General features: G+C 38.8%; 1 protein-coding gene across 1 annotated transcript in view; it reads right to left on the bottom strand.

Moving 5' to 3' along the window:
* The window catches only part of LOC109911877 (HBS1-like translational GTPase), a gene marked incomplete at its 5' end in the record, with an annotated part of 43,186 nt that overhangs the window by 8,202 nt on the left and 14,401 nt on the right, over nucleotides 1–20,583 (bottom strand). The window contains 7 exons of the mRNA XM_020511257.2: nucleotides 4,864–4,954; nucleotides 10,627–10,731; nucleotides 12,605–12,673; nucleotides 12,804–12,921; nucleotides 13,683–13,757; nucleotides 13,876–14,022; nucleotides 17,043–17,160. Of these exons, the coding sequence (XP_020366846.2) occupies nucleotides 4,864–4,954; nucleotides 10,627–10,731; nucleotides 12,605–12,673; nucleotides 12,804–12,921; nucleotides 13,683–13,757; nucleotides 13,876–14,022; nucleotides 17,043–17,160 (723 nt within the window). The remainder of the gene's footprint in view (nucleotides 1–4,863; nucleotides 4,955–10,626; nucleotides 10,732–12,604; nucleotides 12,674–12,803; nucleotides 12,922–13,682; nucleotides 13,758–13,875; nucleotides 14,023–17,042; nucleotides 17,161–20,583) is intronic.

The raw sequence follows: 20,583 nt of genomic DNA, 5'->3' as shown, positions 1-20,583 counted from the left end.
ATTACTGCCTAGAAATGATCATGGTTGATGCCCTGACCTGACCTGGCAGGGCAGACCTGACTGAGTACTTTCCAGTCCTGGGACTGATGTCTCCACAATACACTGACTGACCAACCTGTAATCCCCAAATTGGTTGCACTTGATATGCAGGGCTGACCATGGCCCAATCCTCAGACTGCAAAGGCACAGATCTAGTAGGACCAACCTCTTAGCTGACTATGGCCAAATCCCGGAATCGGATGAGCCCGTTGATGGAGTGCAACCATTTTATCTGATTGACTTTGATACCCCTTAACCACACTAATGAATGCTCGCCTTTAATTTTTCAGACGTGGCCCTTTGCATGATGCATATCCAGATTCTTTGCAATAAGCTGCTACTTGTCCAACCCCTTGGCTGTTCAGTACTCTGCCTCATAACAAGCTGCCTCTGTCTCTGCGCAAAAAGAAACAATGCACGCCACAGAGGATGGCAGCCTCTATGTAGGCATGGAGTGAATGAGTGAGTGCTAAGAAAGCAAGGTAACAGTCACAAGGTACATCCTGTGCAGATGCATGTGTGGCCATCTGCCATGGGGAGATCCAAACCCATGTCCCCAGAATATTGACTTGGGGTTCAAGATTACTAACCCAGAGACATTACCACTTATGCCACTGCCACCCTGATAAGGCAATACACTTGGGAGGCTTGCCCAGATGACATGGACTGCTCTCCCACTCCTGGTGAAAAATTAGTGGCACAGAGATGAGGCCCTTAAGTAGCTACTAACTGACTACATAATGACCTCAATTCGCCAAACAGCATGAAGGCCAACCTCGAACCGGGTCCCCACCCTCTGCCACAATTAGAAGGGGGAAGGGCTCTCCACTCCATTCCTTCCCCTCCCAATTATAGATAAATGCTTTTCAATTAGTTACTTAATTCCACTTTAAAAGCCTATAGAAATAGACTGGCACAGTACAGCTGCATTCCAAAACCAACACGAATAATGTATTACATTGCCTTGAGCACAAGATTTCTAGCATCAAGTTTTAGAAACCAGCCTCCAAAAAACACCTGTGCAACCATAATACAGCAAGTCCACTTTAAAATTCAACTACACTGGCAGCTTAGTTTCTCATTTCCTTCTTCCAGGTACAAACCAGTAACTTAGATGATTTAGTGGTCATGGTACACAGATGAACTGTGCCTCACTTTCAGAAACTGGAAATGGCTGCTTATTGCTCTTACAAGTGTTGCAAATTGGGGCATTTCTTTATGACAAAACTATTATATCAATGTAAGTTTGTTTTTAATTGATGAATTTAAATTGATAATGTAGCTGTCACAAGATACATCCTGTGCAGATGCACGTGTGGCCATCTGCCATGGGGAGATTCAAACCCATGTCCCCAGAATATTGACTTGGGGTTCAAGATTACTAACCCAGAGATGTTACCACTTATGCCACTGCCACCCTGATAAGGCAATACACTTGGGAGGCTTGCCCAGATGACATAATTTTATTCTGCCTTAATATTCTAACTCAAATATATGGTGCAACTCTGTAATCAAGGTCAGCATGACCTCACAGCAAAATATTGTGTTCATAGCTTTGAGATACTAAACACAATTTAAAAGAATAGTCTCTGATTCTCTAAAGAGTATAAGCTGTAAGAGTGATAGTAACATGTAAGGAATGCAGGGTAGTTTGATCTTAGAGTAGGATAATAGGTCGGCACAACATCGTGGCCCGAAGGGCCTGTACTGTGCTATATTCTTTTGGATCGCACAGTAAAGCACATGGTCATTATAACTCGAGGATCAGAACTTAAATTAAGCTTAGAATGATCGGGCAGAAAGCATCTTCACTTGACTACGTGCATCCATTCTGTGCAAAATGAGCATGGCGCAATTTAGTTCCTCAGAAAGTGCAGTGTCCATGACAAGTTAGCCCATTACAGGTTATCAGACTCACTGCCCACAAGGATTACTGTTATGGAAAGTGACAATTATAACCGATGCAGTATAAACTTCTGTTAATTCAGACCAAGGTACATTACTGGAGCTGTATAGAAAATGTGTGGTTCAGCATTTGTCTGTACATTGTCAAAGACCCAGCAGTAATTTTGCAACTTCACACAGGGGTGGAGTAGGTATTTCTAAACAACCAATACAGACATGTTATGATACTCATCCAGTGTACACAGGCTTGAATATGAATCTCCTGGCCCAGGGGTAGGGACACTACCACTGCTCTACAACTTCCCTATAAATAAGTGGTACAATAGAGTTTTTTTTTAAATCGACTTCCTCAGATATGGTATTACGTATGTCTAGGACAGGTGGGACTTGAGTGCAGACCTTCTGACCCACAGATAGGGACACTACCACTGCAGCACAAAATCCCAGCAGAAACGCTGTAGGAACAGATAATGTGTGCAGGAGGAGGCACGGATGAAATGTAAACACTACCACATATCAATTAGCCCACATGTTGTTTCTGTGCAATAGGTATTGCAGAGTTACAGAGTCATAGAGTAATACAGCATTGAAACAGGCCCTTCCGCCCAAAGTGGTCCATGCTGACCATGGTGCCCATTCCGCTAGTGCCAATTGCCTGCATTTGGTCCATATCTGTCTAATCCCTTCCAGTCGATGTACCTATCCAAATGTTACAGCTGGAATTTAAATTGATAATGTAGATGCAGTTTTTATTCGACCTTAATATTCTACCTCAAATATATGGTACAACTTTCTAATCAAGGCCAGTATGATTTCACAGCGGTGTAAGAGAAGTGTTGGGACAAGCGACTTCACAGCCAGCACACTCCCCATCCCAATCAACGAGAAAGCTCGCCTGATCAAGCACAAATTAGGTAGTTAAGGTAAACAAAAGCAAAATACTGTGTACGTTGGAAATCTAAAACAAACACAAAGGATAATAGAGAAACCCAGCAGGTCCGGCAGCATCTGTGGAGAGAAAAATAGAATTAACATTTCATGTCCAATATGATTCTTTTTTAGTTCTGTGGTTTCACTGAAGTGCAAAGTGGGGCAGCAGGGTGGGGTTGGGTGTTGGGGAAAGACCTCTACTGCTTTTACCTGACAGGAAGACAGGGAATTTGTGCCACTGGTTGGTTAAGGCCCTTTACTGGCCATTGGTTAAGGCCTTAATTGGTAGTAGTCCCTTTCACATAGATTTTTAAATCAGAAGAACACAATTCAGAACTTGATTCCAATTCTTAATGCCTTCCTTTCAGGCTTGCTGCAGTCCCAGTATTGGCCACCACTCACATTGGCGCTACTGGACCACAAAAGCTGTCCCTCCACTTCAAACTATTTAAAGGCTGAATAAAAACGGAAAGAACTGTGGATGCTGTAGATCAGGAACAAAAGCAAAGTTGCTGGAAAAGCTCAGCAGGTTTGGCAGCATCTGTGAAGGAAAAGACATCTGAAGAAGGGTCACCGGACCTGAAACGTTAACTCTGTTTTTTCCTTCACAGATGCAGCCAGACTTGCTGAGCTTTTCCAGCAACTCTGTGTGTGTGTGTATTTAAAGGCTGAAGGCTGAGCCAGCCAATCGGAGGCATGTACATGCCTGATCATTGCTTGAGAGGCAGAGCTATTGCACCCCCATTGTAAAATTCCAAGTGTTTTAAACAAGCTCAATACAACTTGTCTACTTTTGAATTCTATGCTTTATAAGGTAACCCATGTGTGTTGTTTACACACTTTCAAATTTGCATTGGTATTATTAATCTTTCGTGAATGCATTTTCCATGATCCCTTTGCTGCTATACTCCTTCGAAATCCTTATTTTCCAAATAAATGGCCTCCTTCTCCTCCTACCAAAATGCACCATCTCAATTATCCACATTGAAATTAGATTAATGGGCTGCCAAGCTTGCAAATGTGTTAATGTCTTAAACTTTGCCATGGTCGCCCTCATTATAAACTACATGCTATGGTGTCACAAATTTTGAAACTATATTTCCATACCAACTATTCTTTATAACATTTAGTTTCTCAATGCCTTTCTACTATATCTTTGAGAAAAGATTCGAAATTTGTTCCTATCACTGACTGAGAAAATTTATATAATTCTCTGAACGTAGTTTTCTGATAATAAGAATAGTATTTATTGCCCATCAACTCTCTTCCATAATCTGCGTCACTGGCTGGCTGGCATTTATTACCTGTCCCTAGCTGCCCTTGAGAACGTGATGGTGAACTATATAATTATTTATATTAAACACATTTTTTTCATGCCTCTACTTTCTCTTTCCTGGTTTAAGTAAATGTTTATCTAATCCAGCCATACCACGGGTTATATCTTTCCTACGTTAAATTAGTTCCATCTATTGCTTCCATCTCTTCCATGTTAAAAGGCATAATATTTTTTGTGATATCTTCTTCAAACACCAGGAGCACCAATTAGTCTCAGGTAAAAACCGAAGCAAAATAATTTCCATTGTTACCACTCAATTGTCATTACATCAGGGTTTATCTTGTACATTCCATAGTGGCTCTACCCTTATATTTCTTTTATTATGTATAGAATATTCTACATTTTCTTTTTATACTTTCTGATAATTTCATTTCACAATTCTACTTTGCCACTTAAATTTTAAGAGAAATTATTTCCCAAGTTCTTTTCATTCCCTTTTATCATTCTCTTTCATTTCCTATATGCAAGAGCATGCCTATCTCTAGATTCAATTTTATCCACATATCTTTTTATTAGTGGAATATACTTAAGAAAACGTTTTAAAATATATCTATCTCATTTTTAGCTACAGAGAGCTGGCATGTCTGTCCTTATGCAAGGGGCCATGGAAAACAACACTTCAAAATGAAGATAACAAAAAAACAAAAACTTACTTTATTTTTATAATGTCCACACCAGTCACTGTGAGAGTGACGTGATCTCCTGCTGCGGCCCAATCGAGTGGCTCATCATGTAAGGCAATTCCTGGAAATGAGTAAATTTGTAACCCCATAGTCAGCTTTCTGGGTTATGATAGTGAAATGTGCATCTAAAATGTTTTTAACTTTGGCTGACACTAATCTGAGTCATAATTTCTCAACATGAATGCGCAGTATTTTAACGACCATTACACAGCATCCTGCTTGTGCTGATATATACGTGAGAAAACTGCATTGGATTTGCAAATGTTGCATAATGTCTCCAATTTGTATTTGAAAGTGGTCAAATTCATTAACAAAGTTTAAACAGTTCACAAACCACTTTTTGTTCGTTACTCTGTTTTTCACATTTCACTAGAACTTACGCAGCATTTCCTGATTGATATTTAAAAAGAATTTTCTGTTATGTTTTTCATCAAATATCACTGTTTGGCAGCAAGTAACTGCTTACCATCATGTTAAAAAAATACCACTGATTGTTTTAATAGCTAATGCCCGTTTATGGAGTTAAGGCATAAATGAGTAAACCCAAAGAAAGCTTACCACTTTTAATATGAAGTGAATGTGCACAATACCACACCTGATACCACAAACCTCACACCATTTATCACTAAACCAGCATCAAACCTCTTTAGAACCTCTTGCAGTCCAAAGATTTTTAATTATTTAGATTTAAAAAATGAACAAAATCCTGGATATAACTTTTTCCTTTACACATTTCTGAACCCTGGAAGGTTTCGTTTTTGGACAATTACAATTTCATTACTGGTAGTGGAGCATCTAAAAGAAATCTAAAAGACCACAAACTATCTTCAGTTAACTAACTTGAGCTTGGTGATGAATAGTCTAATGATGACACAAGGGCATCAAACACAACAATATAAAAATCATTCAATATACAATTAAAACTCTCAAAACTGATACATAAGCATCAAGCTGATTAAATTAATTAGCAGTAACCGACTCCAGGGATCTTGAAAAACTATTGTCAGATTAGAAAGATTTGTCTTCGTTCAGTTATTCCCTCCATCTGACCAGGGGACCAGCTGAAATCAATATGCTATTATCACGTGTTTTTGAAATGCTCAACCACCTCTTCTATGCAGTGAGGTAAACATTTGGAACATGCAGTTTATAATCATTTCAAACATATTCACAGAGCAATTTGTCCTTACAAATGTATGTTTCTTAATCAAATAAGTTCAATTTTCACATTTTATAGACAATTTAATTTTCTCATCCTTAAACAATTTTTGGACATTTTGAGCCATTTGCTGTGTAACTTTAACAGCATAAAGCTTCATTATGAGGTAAGTCTGGGTGAAATCATTAACTTACAGACTAAAATGTGCCAGCATTCAGAAACTCCCTTTCTCAATTAATTTTGCTAATTCTTCACAAAGTACTATCACATATTAAGTTAATACTGGCATTAAAAATGCTCAATAAATATTTGCGCAAATCAGTTGAAGTATTGAGAATCTTTCAGGAAGATTTAGTTCCAAAACAGTCCTTGAAAATCAGCTCCAAAAATTCAGCTTTAATGCCACATTACTGGCTGTTTTGTTAAGATCGTGGATCAATTTTTACTGCTGCTGTTATAATTGTCATTATTCACATGCTCACTAATTGTGGTTACAAAGCAAGCAGCCATGGTAGGCATTACGGAATGGTAAAATCCAGCTTTGACCGTACAAAATTTGCTTCAACTATTGATAGTAGCAAAGCAGCTATCCGAAAGTCCGATAGATGGAGAAACATTATCAGACAGTCTCATACAATCTCAGTCTGGATTAAAAAGTAGCACAGGTGGAATCCTAAGGTAACTGCAAGAGATACATGTCCACAGGATGGAGAGGAGCAGAGCAGTAGGTTGAGATGACATAAACTGAAGGTGGTGCATGCTGATGAGAAGTGCAAACATGCTTAGTGTGCCAGCTGGCTGGCCACTCTAAAAAAATTCTCATAGACTGGTATTAAATTTGTGGCACAGCTAATCTAGTGTCTGGTATCTACGATCAGAATCAACAGTGAGATTTAACTGACACAGAAACACACCAATTAAGGTAATAATGAAAACTGATTAAACATTGTGATACCACTAGAGTGTGATTTAATGTCAATCAGCTCAACAGTTTCCCCAATCACCACCTAAACCCATTCAAAAACAATACCTGCCTCCAAAAAAACACCAGAGATAGTAGGAACTGCAGATGCTGGAAAATCTGAGATAACAAGGTGTAGAGCTGGATGAACACAGCAGGCCAAGCAACATCATAGGAGTAGGAAGGCTGATGTTTCGGGCTTAGACCCTTTATCAGAAATGGGGGAGGGGAAGGGGGTTCTGAAATAAATAGGGAGAGAGGGGGAGGCGGATAGAAGATGGATAGAGGAGAAGATAGGTGGAGAGGAAACAGACAGGTCAAAGAGGCGGGGATGGAGCCAGTAAAGGTGAGGGTGGGTGGGGAGGTAGGGAGGAGATATGTCAGTCCAGGGAGGACGGACAGGTCAAGGGGGCGGGATGAGGTTAGTAGGTAGGAAATGGGGGTGCGGCTTGAGGTGGGAGGAGGGGATAGGTGGGAGGAAGAACAGGTTAGGGAGGCGGGGACGAGCTGGGCTGGTTTTGGGATGCGGTAGCGGGAAGGGAGATTTTGAAGCTTGTGAAATCCACATTGATACCATTGGGCTGCAGGGTTCCCAAGAGGAATATGAGTTGCTGTTCCTGCAACGTTCGGGTGGCATCGTTGTGGCACTGCAGGAGGCCCAGGATGGACATGTCATCTGAGGAATGGGAGGGGGAGTTGAAATGGTTCGTGACTGGGAGGTGCAGTTGTTTATTGCAAACCGAGTGTAGGTGTTCTGCAAAGCGGTCCCCAAGCCTCCGCTTGGTTTCCCCGATGTAGAGGAGGCCACAATGGGTACAGCGGATGCAGTATACCACATTAGCAGATGTTCACCTGCACATCTGCTTGATGTGGAAAGTCTCCTTGGGGCCTGGGATGGGGTTGAGGGAGGAGGTGTGGGGGCAGGTGTAGCACTTCCTGCAGTTGCAGGGAAAAGTTGCAGGATTTCACAAGCTTCAAAATCTCCCCTCCCCCGACCGCATCCCAAAACCAGCCCACGTCATCCCCGCCTCCCTAACCTGTTCTTCTTCCCACCTATCCCCTCCTCCCACCTCAAGCTGCACCCCCATTTCCTACCTACTAACCTCATCCCGCCCCACTGACTTGTCCGTCCTCCCTGGACTGACCTATCTCCTCCCTACCTCCCCACCTACACTCACCTTTACTGGCTCCATCCCCGCCTCTTTGACCTGTCTGTTTCCTCCCCACCTATCTTCTCCTCTATCCATCTTCTATCCGCCTCCCCCTCTCTCCCTATTTATTGCAGAACCCCCTTCCTCTCCCCCATTTCTGATGAAGGGTCTAGGCCCAAAATGTCAGCCTTCCTGCTCCTATGATGCTGTTTGGCCTGCTGTGTTCATCCAGCTCTACACCTTGTTATCTCTAAAAAAACACCTATTGTTTACAAAGGGCTTGAAATAATAAACTTTAAAATCAATTATTGACTCTAAAAGTGTCCAAGACCAGAGGTTTCCTGTCACATTATCAGTAAGCTCTGTGTGTCATAACAGTGAGAACAGAAAATGTTGAAATAACACACATTTTGGCTCATCTGCCTCCACACTTCTCTGATCAAATTATCAATGAAAGACATTAAAAATTATAACAACAGTTCTATATATATATGCACACTTACTCCACTGAAAGATGTAGCCTTTAAGGCATTAACAAGAGACTAATGCAAAATACCAAACTCTACCATTGCCTTAGAGTTATTTTACCACTGATACTAAAAGAAATTCTTATTCTCGAGTTCCTACTTCCAATTAGAGCACTTTCACAGAATCATTGGGTCATCAGTACCACCAAAAATACACTACCATTCACACTAGTCCCATGCTCCAGCAGTAGGCCATAGCTTTGAATATTACGATATTTCAAGTAATCATCCAACTAATTTTTAGAAGTTGTGAGATTATCTGCCTCAACTACTCTCCCAGGCAGTGCATTCCAGCTTCCCCCCACAACACCAATCCTCTCAGTGAAACCTTTTGTCAAATCCCTTTAAAACTTCTGATTTTCACTTTAAAAGTATGCTCCCTTCTTAATGACCCTTTGATTAAGAGAAACGACTCTTTCTATTCGCTCTGTCCATGACCCTCATAATCTTATACACCTCAATTAGATTTTGCCCACTTCCCCCCAACCAAACCTTCTCTCTTCCCAAGCTTATCCATCCTCTCTTCATTGTTGACATGCTCCAACCCAGGCAAAATCCTAATGCAGATGCTGATATTTGACAGTGACAACCTTTACATTTACTAATTTCCTTTGTAAATAAGGTTGAGCAGGAGATGTCCTTATATACTTATAATGATTCAGTGCAAGCACATTAGTACTAAAGTCAAAAACAAACTTTAAAGAAAGGACTCCTCCGAGTGGTCAGCTGGGTACAACTGCACTCAATCATGCAGCCAGGAATTGGCTAGGAGGAACTGATCACAATTTCTATCACAAATCAGTGACCAATGATGAAAATTTCATCTACGTGACGGCTGATAGTTGGGATCAAGATAAATTGACTAATAACATTGATTGCCAAAGTTCACATGTGAATAATTATTTGGACAACCAACAAAAGGGCAACTAGCGCCTAAATAATGTGTCCCGGGGATGAGTGTTCATGGAATTCTCTTCAGCGTCTACTATGACTTTGGTGGAAGAATCTAAGAAACCTGTAAAACAATATAAATAGTATTTTTGCACCCCTTGTCTCAAAGGTACAAGTAATAAAAAGGGAAACCCAAAGGTACATTCAATTTCTTTATCTTTAGAAAACGGTAGAGAAAATTAACTTGATACAAGGACAGATATATATTCACAATATTCACAAAGTTGGCACCTGAACAAGCTGGCTGCTACATGTAAAATAGTTACAAACAAACAATACAGTGCTAAAAACAATCAATACACGATTTGGAGAATTGCCCCACATAATGACTAAGACGTGGCTGAAACAGTTGTACCAACTGTGAGAAAAGAAAATGAAATAGGAATTCTTAATTTTTTTGTCTTTAAAAATGTAGTGCATAATTACAAAACCCAGGATATTCTTCAACACGATTCAAGTTCTAAATTAGATCAGTTATCATACATAAATTTGTAGCTCTGTGTCAATTTTAACAATTTGCCTTTCACTTTAATTTATTTTAAGCATTTTACACCTGCTAATGAATATTTTGTCACATTATGAAAGCAGCTGTGCTTTTATTTTTTCATTTAGTATGTGGGCATTTATTACTCTCATCAAGCCTTGAAAAATTCTAAACTATAAAGCTTAGCTGCACATAATTTTTGGGATCCAACCAGCTGCTGAATTTGAACAAAGAAAATGCCCAAGCCAATGTCTCAGGTCACCATTAATCATTTGAGTATGGATTTATCTTAACAGCTTTCAAAATATGTGTATCTATATTCTAAAGTAAAATTAAGAGCTTCTATGTAATCACACATGATTTAATATATAATTTCTTTCTTCTTTTAAGCTAAAAACTGTAATCTTGTTCTATTTAATATTGGCATTGACTGCACTCTGTTGATCTCTACTCACATAAAGGTTTATGATAAGACATAACAAATAATCAGATTTACCTACCCTTAATAGTGCAAGCTTCATTTGGAGGCATAACCAGCAGTCGATCTCCTGTTTGAACATATCCTGCTTCAATTTTACCAGTAACACTGAATCCTGACCCTTGATCTGCAAAATGGAAATGATTCAACAAATCATTATTGATCAAATAAATTTAGCAATTAGGTATTTAGAAGAGATTTGTCTGAGCAAAGAAAACAGCTCTGCACCTGTAATTCCAACAGAAGAAACTTCTGCAGCTGCTTGTACTTTTATGTTGCATTATTTAACATAATTAATGTGTACCTTATCCAAACCTGGTATTTCAGTGTACCAAATGTATCACGCAAAATTCCAGATTCATGTACGAGTGCGCCATGGAACAGAATGAGGTCTATATTCTAAAATGTATCAACTTGAAACTCTAGAGAGACACGCAAACACCAAGCTCTAAGAGGAATTTAAGAAACAGGAGCAGGATTAGTCTATTCAGCCCTTCGATCCCACTCTGCCAATCAATGAAATCTACTTCAACACCATTTTCCTACACTAGCCCATATCCCTTGTTGTCTTAATATGTGAAAATTTATCAAGGATCTCTAATGTTGAAACGGGGTGATCCTTCAGATGACGGTAAAGTTGATGAGGGTAAATTATTGCAATAAGTTTGTTTCAACTAGTTATTATATAGTGTAATATAATTCTTTATTTCCTTTTGTGCATAATAAACTTTGATTTTCTTTTGATAAAAGTACATTGGCAGCCTCTTGTAAACATGTTCAGAGACTAACTACCATAATAAACAAAATGCAAGAACAAAATTATGGCTTACGGTATCATTGTGTGTGGAGGCAGTGGCATAGTGGTAACATCGCTGCTCCAGTGATGCTCTGGGAACATAGGCTTGAATGCCACCATGGCTGATGGTGAAATCTAAATTCAATAAATACCTGGAATAAAAACCTAGCCTAATGGCAACAACATAACTATGGTCGATTGTTGTCATAACCCGTCAGGTTCACTAATGCCCTTTAGGGAAGAAAATCTGCATTCATCACCTGCTCTGGCCTACATATGACTCCAGATCCATAGCAATGTTATTGACTCTTCACTCAACAAGCCACTAGCTGGCCTAGCTAGTGATACATATCTCAGTAACAAATAAAAAAGCCAGGTTTAACTCTGGGGCTTGACTTGCCCAATATTATCATCAGCTGGATCATAATAATAGTCAATGACTGAGCCCTCTAGAACAGGGAATTCCAACGAATCACCATCGTCTGACTGAAGAAATTCTCCCTCATCTTAGTATGTGCTATTCTTGTCCCTACAAACTGGCCTTTTTCTGTGCAAAGAGAAATAATCAAATTCAAACTTACTGTAAAAAGAAAAATTAACTAAAACAGATTAGAAGATTCCTCTGGAGCAAAGAGGGAAATTCTGAAACAACGTACATGTCGGTTCTCATTTTGACAAGTAAATCTGATATACAAGATAAGCCTGTTACCACAGAAATGAACTACACTATGTTTTTGCAACTACAAACATGCATTTTAATTAATATTTGTAAGGCATATGAAATGTTGTCAAAGTTTAAGGAGGTAGGAGTGGAATTATTTGATTGCATGAATACAGCATCAAACTAAGTGAACTGAAATATATGTAGCACACCGAAAGGTAGATGTTATGAAAGATGTTAGTGTCTGACCCTCCTTTTTTTTTGTTGTGATGTCTTGATAACAAGGCCTGCTCCCAAGTTTAACAGTCGAAAAGTAAACCTCTGAAGCAGCTACTGCACAAGTAAGATCAGACCTATACCTTATTTAAGAGATGTCAATATTAAAATGTCTGGTTGCTTGGAACACAACGGTATTTAATACTTCTATCATCAATGAAACCCATGAGGATTGTCTCAATATCAACATCTCAAGAAACGTGCTCAACATATTCAAAAGTACAAAACTAATGGGACGAATCAAACATTACACTAATAAACACAAACCTTTAAAAACATCAGCCACACACAAACGAAATGGTTTTTCCACTGGTCTTTGTGGTGACTTGAAAGAATCTAAAAGAAAAAAAACATACTGAAGTAAGTGCAGTCATTATGTTCCCCACTGAGACTATCGAGTATATTTATCAATAAATATAATTAAAATAGGATGAAGGAAGTAATAAGCCAATCACATAATACTGACCAATTTGCTCTAACAAGCAAGGTCCATTGTACCAGGCTTTGAGTTCAGGTATTTGACTTCTTGTGGTTAGATTCTCGCCATTCAGTCCTGTTGTAGGGATGTAAGCAACATCAGAATCCTAGTAAATGCAGAAACATTTGATATTAACATCTTTAGAGCACTGTTTCTTCCTTACAACCCCTGTGACAAAAAGGAGTATTTCTTGTCCAATTTGCTTTATCCTAATTCATTGGAAAAAAAAAATGAGAAAAGTAGGCATATCTAAAAATGAATACAATATTCACAGTGACAGTAGGAACTATTCACAGTGTTCATTTTATAAAATCCAAAAACGAATCAATTATAAAATGATTCATTTGGTTAATTGCCGAATTGTACCAAAGGATAGCATGTAGTGAAGATTTCCTGCTTCTTTGGGAAGTAAAGACAGGAAATAATGCAAAGGAATATGTTGCAAGGCAGTATTGCATATGATGGGTTTTCATTCTATTTATCATAAAAATACATGAGCCATATGAGAAGCACTTCAGAAGTGAGTAAACCTTCGAAATACTTTCTAAATATTTCGAACTTATAATGAAAAACCTTTCTTTTTTGTGTTTTTGGATATTTTCAACATCATTCATCTCTTGTTTTCACTCCTGCAACAGAAACTGAATTTTGCTGTCAGCTCTCTCACATGACTCAACGAAGGAGCTTTTATAATGTAATGCTGATTTAAGATTTATAATGAAAGCGCTAGTTGGCAGCAGTTTTAAAATGTGAGGCATTTCATTTTATTGTTTATAAATTGTGTATCTGTTTATATGACAAATTACTTTGTATTACAAAAGAAAATGAAGTGGTATGCAGCAGCCTCATAATATATGGCCATCTTACCTTAAAACCTGCTTGCTTCAGGAAATGTCCAAGTTTATTAGAAATCTCTTTAAATCTTTCAGGTTGCCAATTCACCTGCAATGCCAACCAAAAATTGTCACCGTTAGAAACAAGCCATTTTCTCATGAGACAGGAAACTGTGGTACAAACTGAATTGAGGTAACGTGCTAGACATTGACTCATTAAGAGCTACCTGATCCATCTTATTAACAACAACAGCCAACTGTGTTACACCAAGAGAACGAACTAGCAATGCATGCTCTCTAGTCTGTCCACCAGCCTCAAATCCAGCCTCAAACTCTCCTCGGCTTGCATCCACAACAAGAATTGCTACATCAGCCTGAAGAGGAGGAAGAAAATTGAAAATAAAAATTCACCACAATATTTACTTCAGTATATTTTCAGGCTTAGCAAATATATTTACTTTTTTTAAGCATCTTAGGGACACTTACTTTTTCAGCAACTTTTGTTTTTACGGTACTTTCAATTTTATTTTACCGTGTTCTACAACGCTAGTTTGACAGGAAGAAAGCAGTATAATAAGACATAACATGACTCAATATTTACTCTGTAAGCTAGAGAAAAGAATTGATAAATTTAGTATTTACATTTAGTATGGACAGAGGAGAAAAAGGGTGCCAGCATGTCATCCCAATGATTTTTGACGACCTTTCAGAGAGAGCTACAGAACCGTAAACAGGGCAAAGAAATGATATAGACTCCCAAATATGTTTCTTAACAGGACACGGCACACATGAGATACAGATGCATATACAAATAACATCCTTAATGTTGCTACAGCTTTTGACAAGTATCTGGAAAACAGGCAAGTGAGAATGGCTGAACAGCTTAGGCCTCTATTTATTAGTGTTCAGAAGAATGAGGAATGATCTGATTGAAACTTGCAGATTCTGAGATGGCTTGACAGGTAGATATTGAGAAGGTATAGAATGGTTGACAATGAGAAATATCAAACTAGGGGACACAGTTAGAGAATAGGGGAGGCTGACATAAAAAAAAGATGCAAAGGAATTTCTTCTCTTATACGTAACGAATGCCTGAAATTTTCTACCCTAGTGAGTTGTGGAAGGCTGATCACAAAGTATTTTAAAAATATAGATAGATTTTTGAAGTTTCAAGGAGTTGACAGCTATGATGAGCTGGCACAAAAGAAGAATTGAGGCCTGCAGCAGAACAACCAAGATTTTGCTGAATGTCGGGGCAGGCTTCAGGGACCGAATGACCTACTCCTATTTCTTATGTTACAGAGTAATTAAAATATTTAATTGAATTTAAAAAGTTAATCAATAATATTATTTTAAATTAAACTATGAATGGAATTTAAGTTAAAATTGTAAATTGCAAATTTAGAATTAATTGCAGGAAATGGTTCTCTGCACAGAATAATGGATCATTGAAAGAGAAGCAAGGACAAAAGCCTGAATTATCTTAATAAGTCATTGATGCAAGATGGTGGCTTCAAAGCATTACTTTTTGGGAATGAGGAAAAGTTGAGTGTCCATCTGAATAACTGGCAGTCATTAACTTGCAGAATAAATTAGTGCATCAATGCTGTGTTGTTTATGATAATTTCAAGAAATATTGTACAATTAATACCAGACTTCATAGTAAGCAAATATGCTTTACAATATACATACTTCATGCATTCCTAATCATTGAAGTTTTTGTATTGTGAATCTTTAAACCGTGATGTGGATTTGAAGAACCATGTCTTCAACAGTCCTTGAAATCACTGATTTGTTTGAACAAAGGTAAGTTTTATGGGAAGTATATGATTGGTATATACTGCTGCTATGGTGACAACAACATTACAAACTAACCGTGGCAACATGGTTGACATCTACTCCCACACTTTGTTACTGAGAAGCTACAATCGATCAGGCCAAAATGAGGCTTAGTATAGAATTGAACATTTCACTTCACTTCTTTCATTTTTCACTTCTGTTATGTTCAGTATTCATGGTTTTTATATTTGTTAACTGGTACTTTCAACACCCTTAATGATATTAATGTAGTTTTATCTTTTCATTCGAATGTAAGACTGCATGGGATTGGACAACAATTCTACACTGAAAACAAAGGTCAGACTATAAATAAGAGGGATGAAAATAAAGATATTAACACACTTGGAATTCAGGCAACAAAATATACCTTTGAACTGAAATACATTTTCTCTTACATACTGAATTGATCCCTTAAAAAAGCAGTTGCTTTATTTCAAAAAGAAATCATACACAAACTGCTGGCGATTAACACTGCAAAGTTGCAATATTACTCAAGATTAACCTTTTGCCTATTAAGATTGAAATACTTCCTTCCACGGGTGGCTACCCTTCTAATCCCATGCTCCTGCACTTCCACAAAAATCTTTTTAGAATTTCACTCTTCTAAATATCTGTCCAATTTTTTGTTAAATTAGTTGCTGTAAATGGATCATTTTAGCCCTTCTGAAAGCACTGAGTATTAAAATATATATAATTCATATGAAATTTAGGAAATACAGTTTACAAATAAACGGTCACCCATTTAAGATAGAGGAGGAGGAGGGTGTTTTCTCAAAGGCCTGATAATCTTTGAATTGTCTTCCACAAACAGCAGTTGAGGTTGGGTCATTTAGTATATTCAAGGCTAAGTTAGACAGATTTTTGATTGACTATGGTTATTGGGGTTGACAGGAAAGTGGAATTAAGAAGATAATCAGATCAGTCATGATCTTATTGAATTGCAGAGAAGGTTTGATGAGTTGAATGGTCTAACTTCCTGACTCTTTTGTTTATATTTTGTAACTCTTCCCATCACATTTTGATTACTATTTGCCCCTTCGCTATCTTGTGCTTGTTTCTTGATTCCTTAAACTTCCCTTCAACTGAACCCTCCCCACCCATGAATTAATTTCAAATCTGATGTACAACTATAGTTGTATGATTTGCCACGATACGGATCCCAGCCTAGATCAAATGAAGCCCATCCCAATGGAACAGTTCTCTCTTTCCCTCATACTGTTACAATGCCCCATACATCAAAATCCATTTCCCCCACACCTATTTTTCAGTTATCATTTACTTCTCTAAACTTTTTATTACCCGAAGCCAATTTGCATGTAGTTCAGGTAGTAAACCCTGTGGTCTGCTTTCTAATTTAGCCCTGAGCTGTATAGCAGAATCTCTTTCCTAGTCCTACATTTGTCATTGGTATTAAAATAAGAGGCAAGTAAAATAGATGAAACACTGTACGTAACATTTTGCAAGCTTGATTTCAACTCTCAAAATCCAGCTTTCATTCTAATATTTTGTAGCTAGCAACATGTGAGAACATGATCAGAAAGATTTTTCTCCTTACCTGTGCAGCACCTGTAATCATGTTTGGAATGAAGTCTTTGTGACCTGGTGCATCCATTAGCGTGATCGCTTTGGTCTTCGTTTCAAATGTTGTCATTCCAACATCCATTGTTACACCTCTGAAAATATCAAAATGGGCATTTTAATCTTTTGTCTGAACACAATTATGGCTGCTGTACAATGCTCCATTTTGTCAAGCTGAAATAGATGTGAACTGAGTTCCAGAGGAGAAGACGGGTATCTAAGTTTCTGCTTCATTCAATACTTTCATTTCTTTTTTTTTGTTTCTTTTGTTACAGAAGTGGTTTACTTCACGTCTCATGTATAAATAACAATATTGAAATATCATTGAAGAGAACACATTTAATTTTCACCCAAAATGTATAAATTCCTTCTCTTCTGTTGTCCTACTGGGTTGGCTAGTTTGTTCGCTGACTGCTACCACAGCTTTTCAGACATCATTGCTCGATCTTAAGATTTAAGGTATATGAACATATATCTATATTTTAACATTTATTATAGAGTTTAGATCTTGAACAACTGGCATATGGGTTTTGGTTTGTGTGTGTGAGGAGGTTTAATGATGAACTTATCAGTACTTCTGGAGCCATGAATTTGTTTAAACCAGTATAAGGACAGGATCCACGGGGCAATAGTGGCAGCTTGTTTATACTGGGAGAGTTTTATGACCAGACAGAGTAAACATTAAGGGGCATTAGGAAAAATTTTGGTTTCAGTTCTCAGAAGTCCTGATTGAAGTTGAATGTTTGAAGAAGTTTCTCCTCAAGAAAAAAGGAAATATAGGTTACTTCAATATAAGCATTTCAGTCTGAAAGTTCCAGGCCAGAAGCATTTTGTTAGAAACAGGAAAAGGTTATTTGAAGCGGAGAAAATCTAGGAACAGTTGTGAGACTAATCAAGGAGAGCTACCATTCTCTGAAAACTGGGAACTGAAGGAAACAGTTGAGTCAAACCAATAGATGTGAGACAGATTGTTTTTCTCTGGTGTTTGAGTAGATGTGATTGTATTATTGCTGCTTTTCGAAATACTTCAAGCTATGGTATTTACAAATAGCTTGGATTTTATTCTATTTTGTTGTTTTGTTTGTGCAATGAACTTTGGTTTTATTGCTAAAAACAAATTTGCAGCATTTGGTACTTGCGTTTCAGTCAAATACCACTTTATGAAATAAATGAAGAAAAGATATCAAACCAGATTTCCATCGGGTTCTGACCTGTCCAGTAATGATGTGGAGGTGCTGGTGTTGGACTGGGTGGATAAGGTCAGGAGTCACACTACACCAGGTTATAGTCCAACAGGTTTATTTGAAATCACAAGCTTTCAAAGTGCTGCCCCTTCATCAGGTGAAGCGTAAAGAGGCATGTAGGCACAGAATTGATAGCAAAGACATCAAAAGATCATACGAATGGTGTAAGTGGAGTGTTGACAAGTCAAATAACAAGTCTCTGCAGGTGATCAAAAGTGTTAGACTGCGTGAGTAAAGCATCAACAGCTGAATAACATGTGAAGGGATGACCTATCATCCGATTAATTGAGGCAGAGAGATAATTACAAAAAAATAAGGTGGTGCTGGAGTCAAAGTAAACGGCTGGAATAACGTGATAGGAATAAGAGTCACATGCCAAGGGTCTAACCAAACTAATAAGTAATCCAAAACTGTGCAAACTAATTAAGGTAGAAAGATCATAAGTTATCAAGGTGATGGTGTCAAAACAGGACAATGAGGAAGATTTTACAGATACAGAACAGTACGATAGTGTTACATGTAACGTGGCATGAACCCAAGATCATGGTTGAAGCCATCTACGTGGGTACGGATCTTGGCTATCAGTTTCTGTTCAGCAATTCTGTGCTGTTGTATCTCAAAGGCCGCCTTGGAGGACGCTTACCCGAAGATTGGAGGCTGAATGTCCTTGACCGCTGAAACGTTTCCCGATTGGGAGGGAACATTCCTGTCTGGTGATTATTGCGCAGTGTCCATTCATCTGTTGTCGTAGAGTCTGCATGGTCTCACCAATATACTATGCCTCGGGGCATGCTTGCCTGCAGCGTATGAGGTAGTCAACATTGGCCGAGTCACACAGTACCACGACACTGCACTTCTCTAGCTTCCACCCTGAACATATTAAAGAAGCTATCCCCTACAGCCAAGCCCTGCGTATACACAGAATCTGGTCAGAAGAGGAGGAACATGACAGATACATAAAGATGCTGAAAGACGCCCTCTTAAAAACGTGTTCAAATGTTCAAATCATTGATCACCAGTTCCGATGTGCCACAGTGAAAAACCACAACAACCTCCTCAGAAGACAGACACAGGACACGACCGATAGAGTACCCTTTGTCGTCCAGTACTTCCCCAGAGCAGAAAAACTACACCATGTTCTCCACAGCCCTCAACATGTCATCGATGACGAACATTTTGCCAAGATCATCCCTACACCTCCACTTCTCGCCTTCAAACAACCGCCAAACCTTAAACAGACGATCTTTCACAGCAAGCTACCCAGCCTTCAGGACAACAATCGACCACAACACCATACAACCCTGTCATGGCAACCTCTGTAAGACATGCCAGATCATCAAGATGGATGCTACCATCACACGTGGGAACATCACCCACCATGGACATGGCAGATATTCGTGTGACTCGGCCAATGTTGTCTACCTCATACGCTGAAGGCAAGGATGCCCTGAGGTATGGTATGTTGGTGAGACCATGCAAACTCTATGACAACGGATGAATGGACACCGCGCAACAATCACCAGACAGGAATGTTCCCTCACAGTCAGGGAACACTTCAGCAGTCAAGGACATTCAGCCTCCAGTCGGGGAACACTTCAGCAGTCAAGGACATTCAGCCTCCAATTTTTGGGTAAGTGTCCTCCAAGGCAGCCTTTGAGATATACAACAATGCAGGATCACTGAACAGACAGTTCCATACCCATGAAGACGGCCTCAAACATGATCTTGGATTCATGTCACACTACATGTAACGCCACCACACTGTTCTGTATCTGTAAAATTTCCCTGACTGCCCTGTTTTGACACCATCACCTTGTTACGATCTCTCTACCTTAATTAGTTTGTACGGTTTTGGATTACTTATTTCTTTGGTCAGACCTTCGGCATGCGACTCTTATACCCATCATATTATTGCAGCCATTTGCTTTATCTTCAGCACCTTACTTTTAATTTTTTGTAATTATCTCTCTGTCTTAATTAATTGGATTATCGGTATTTCCTTTTTTTCAGATACTCCTTTGTGAGATGTGGCCATCGCTGGCTGGCCAGCATTTATTGCCTGCCTCTAGTTGCCTTTGAGAAGGTGGTGGTGAGCTGCCATCTTGAACCGCTGCAGTCCTCCTGCTGTGGGTTGACTCAGAATGCCATTAGGGAGGGAATTCCAGGATTTTGACCCAGTGACAGTGAAGGAATGTCAATATACTTCCAAATTAGGATGGTGTGTGGCCTGGAGGGGAACTTGGAGGTGGTTGCGTTCCCATATATCTGCTGCCC

The sequence above is a fragment of the Rhincodon typus genome, unplaced genomic scaffold (genome assembly GCF_021869965.1).
Source record: "Rhincodon typus isolate 14 unplaced genomic scaffold, sRhiTyp1.1 hic_rhity00000703, whole genome shotgun sequence".
NCBI classification, from domain to species: Eukaryota; Metazoa; Chordata; class Chondrichthyes; order Orectolobiformes; family Rhincodontidae; genus Rhincodon; species Rhincodon typus.
The sequence above is the reverse complement of the archived record's forward strand: the minus strand, read 5'-3'. Positions and strand labels throughout refer to the sequence as shown.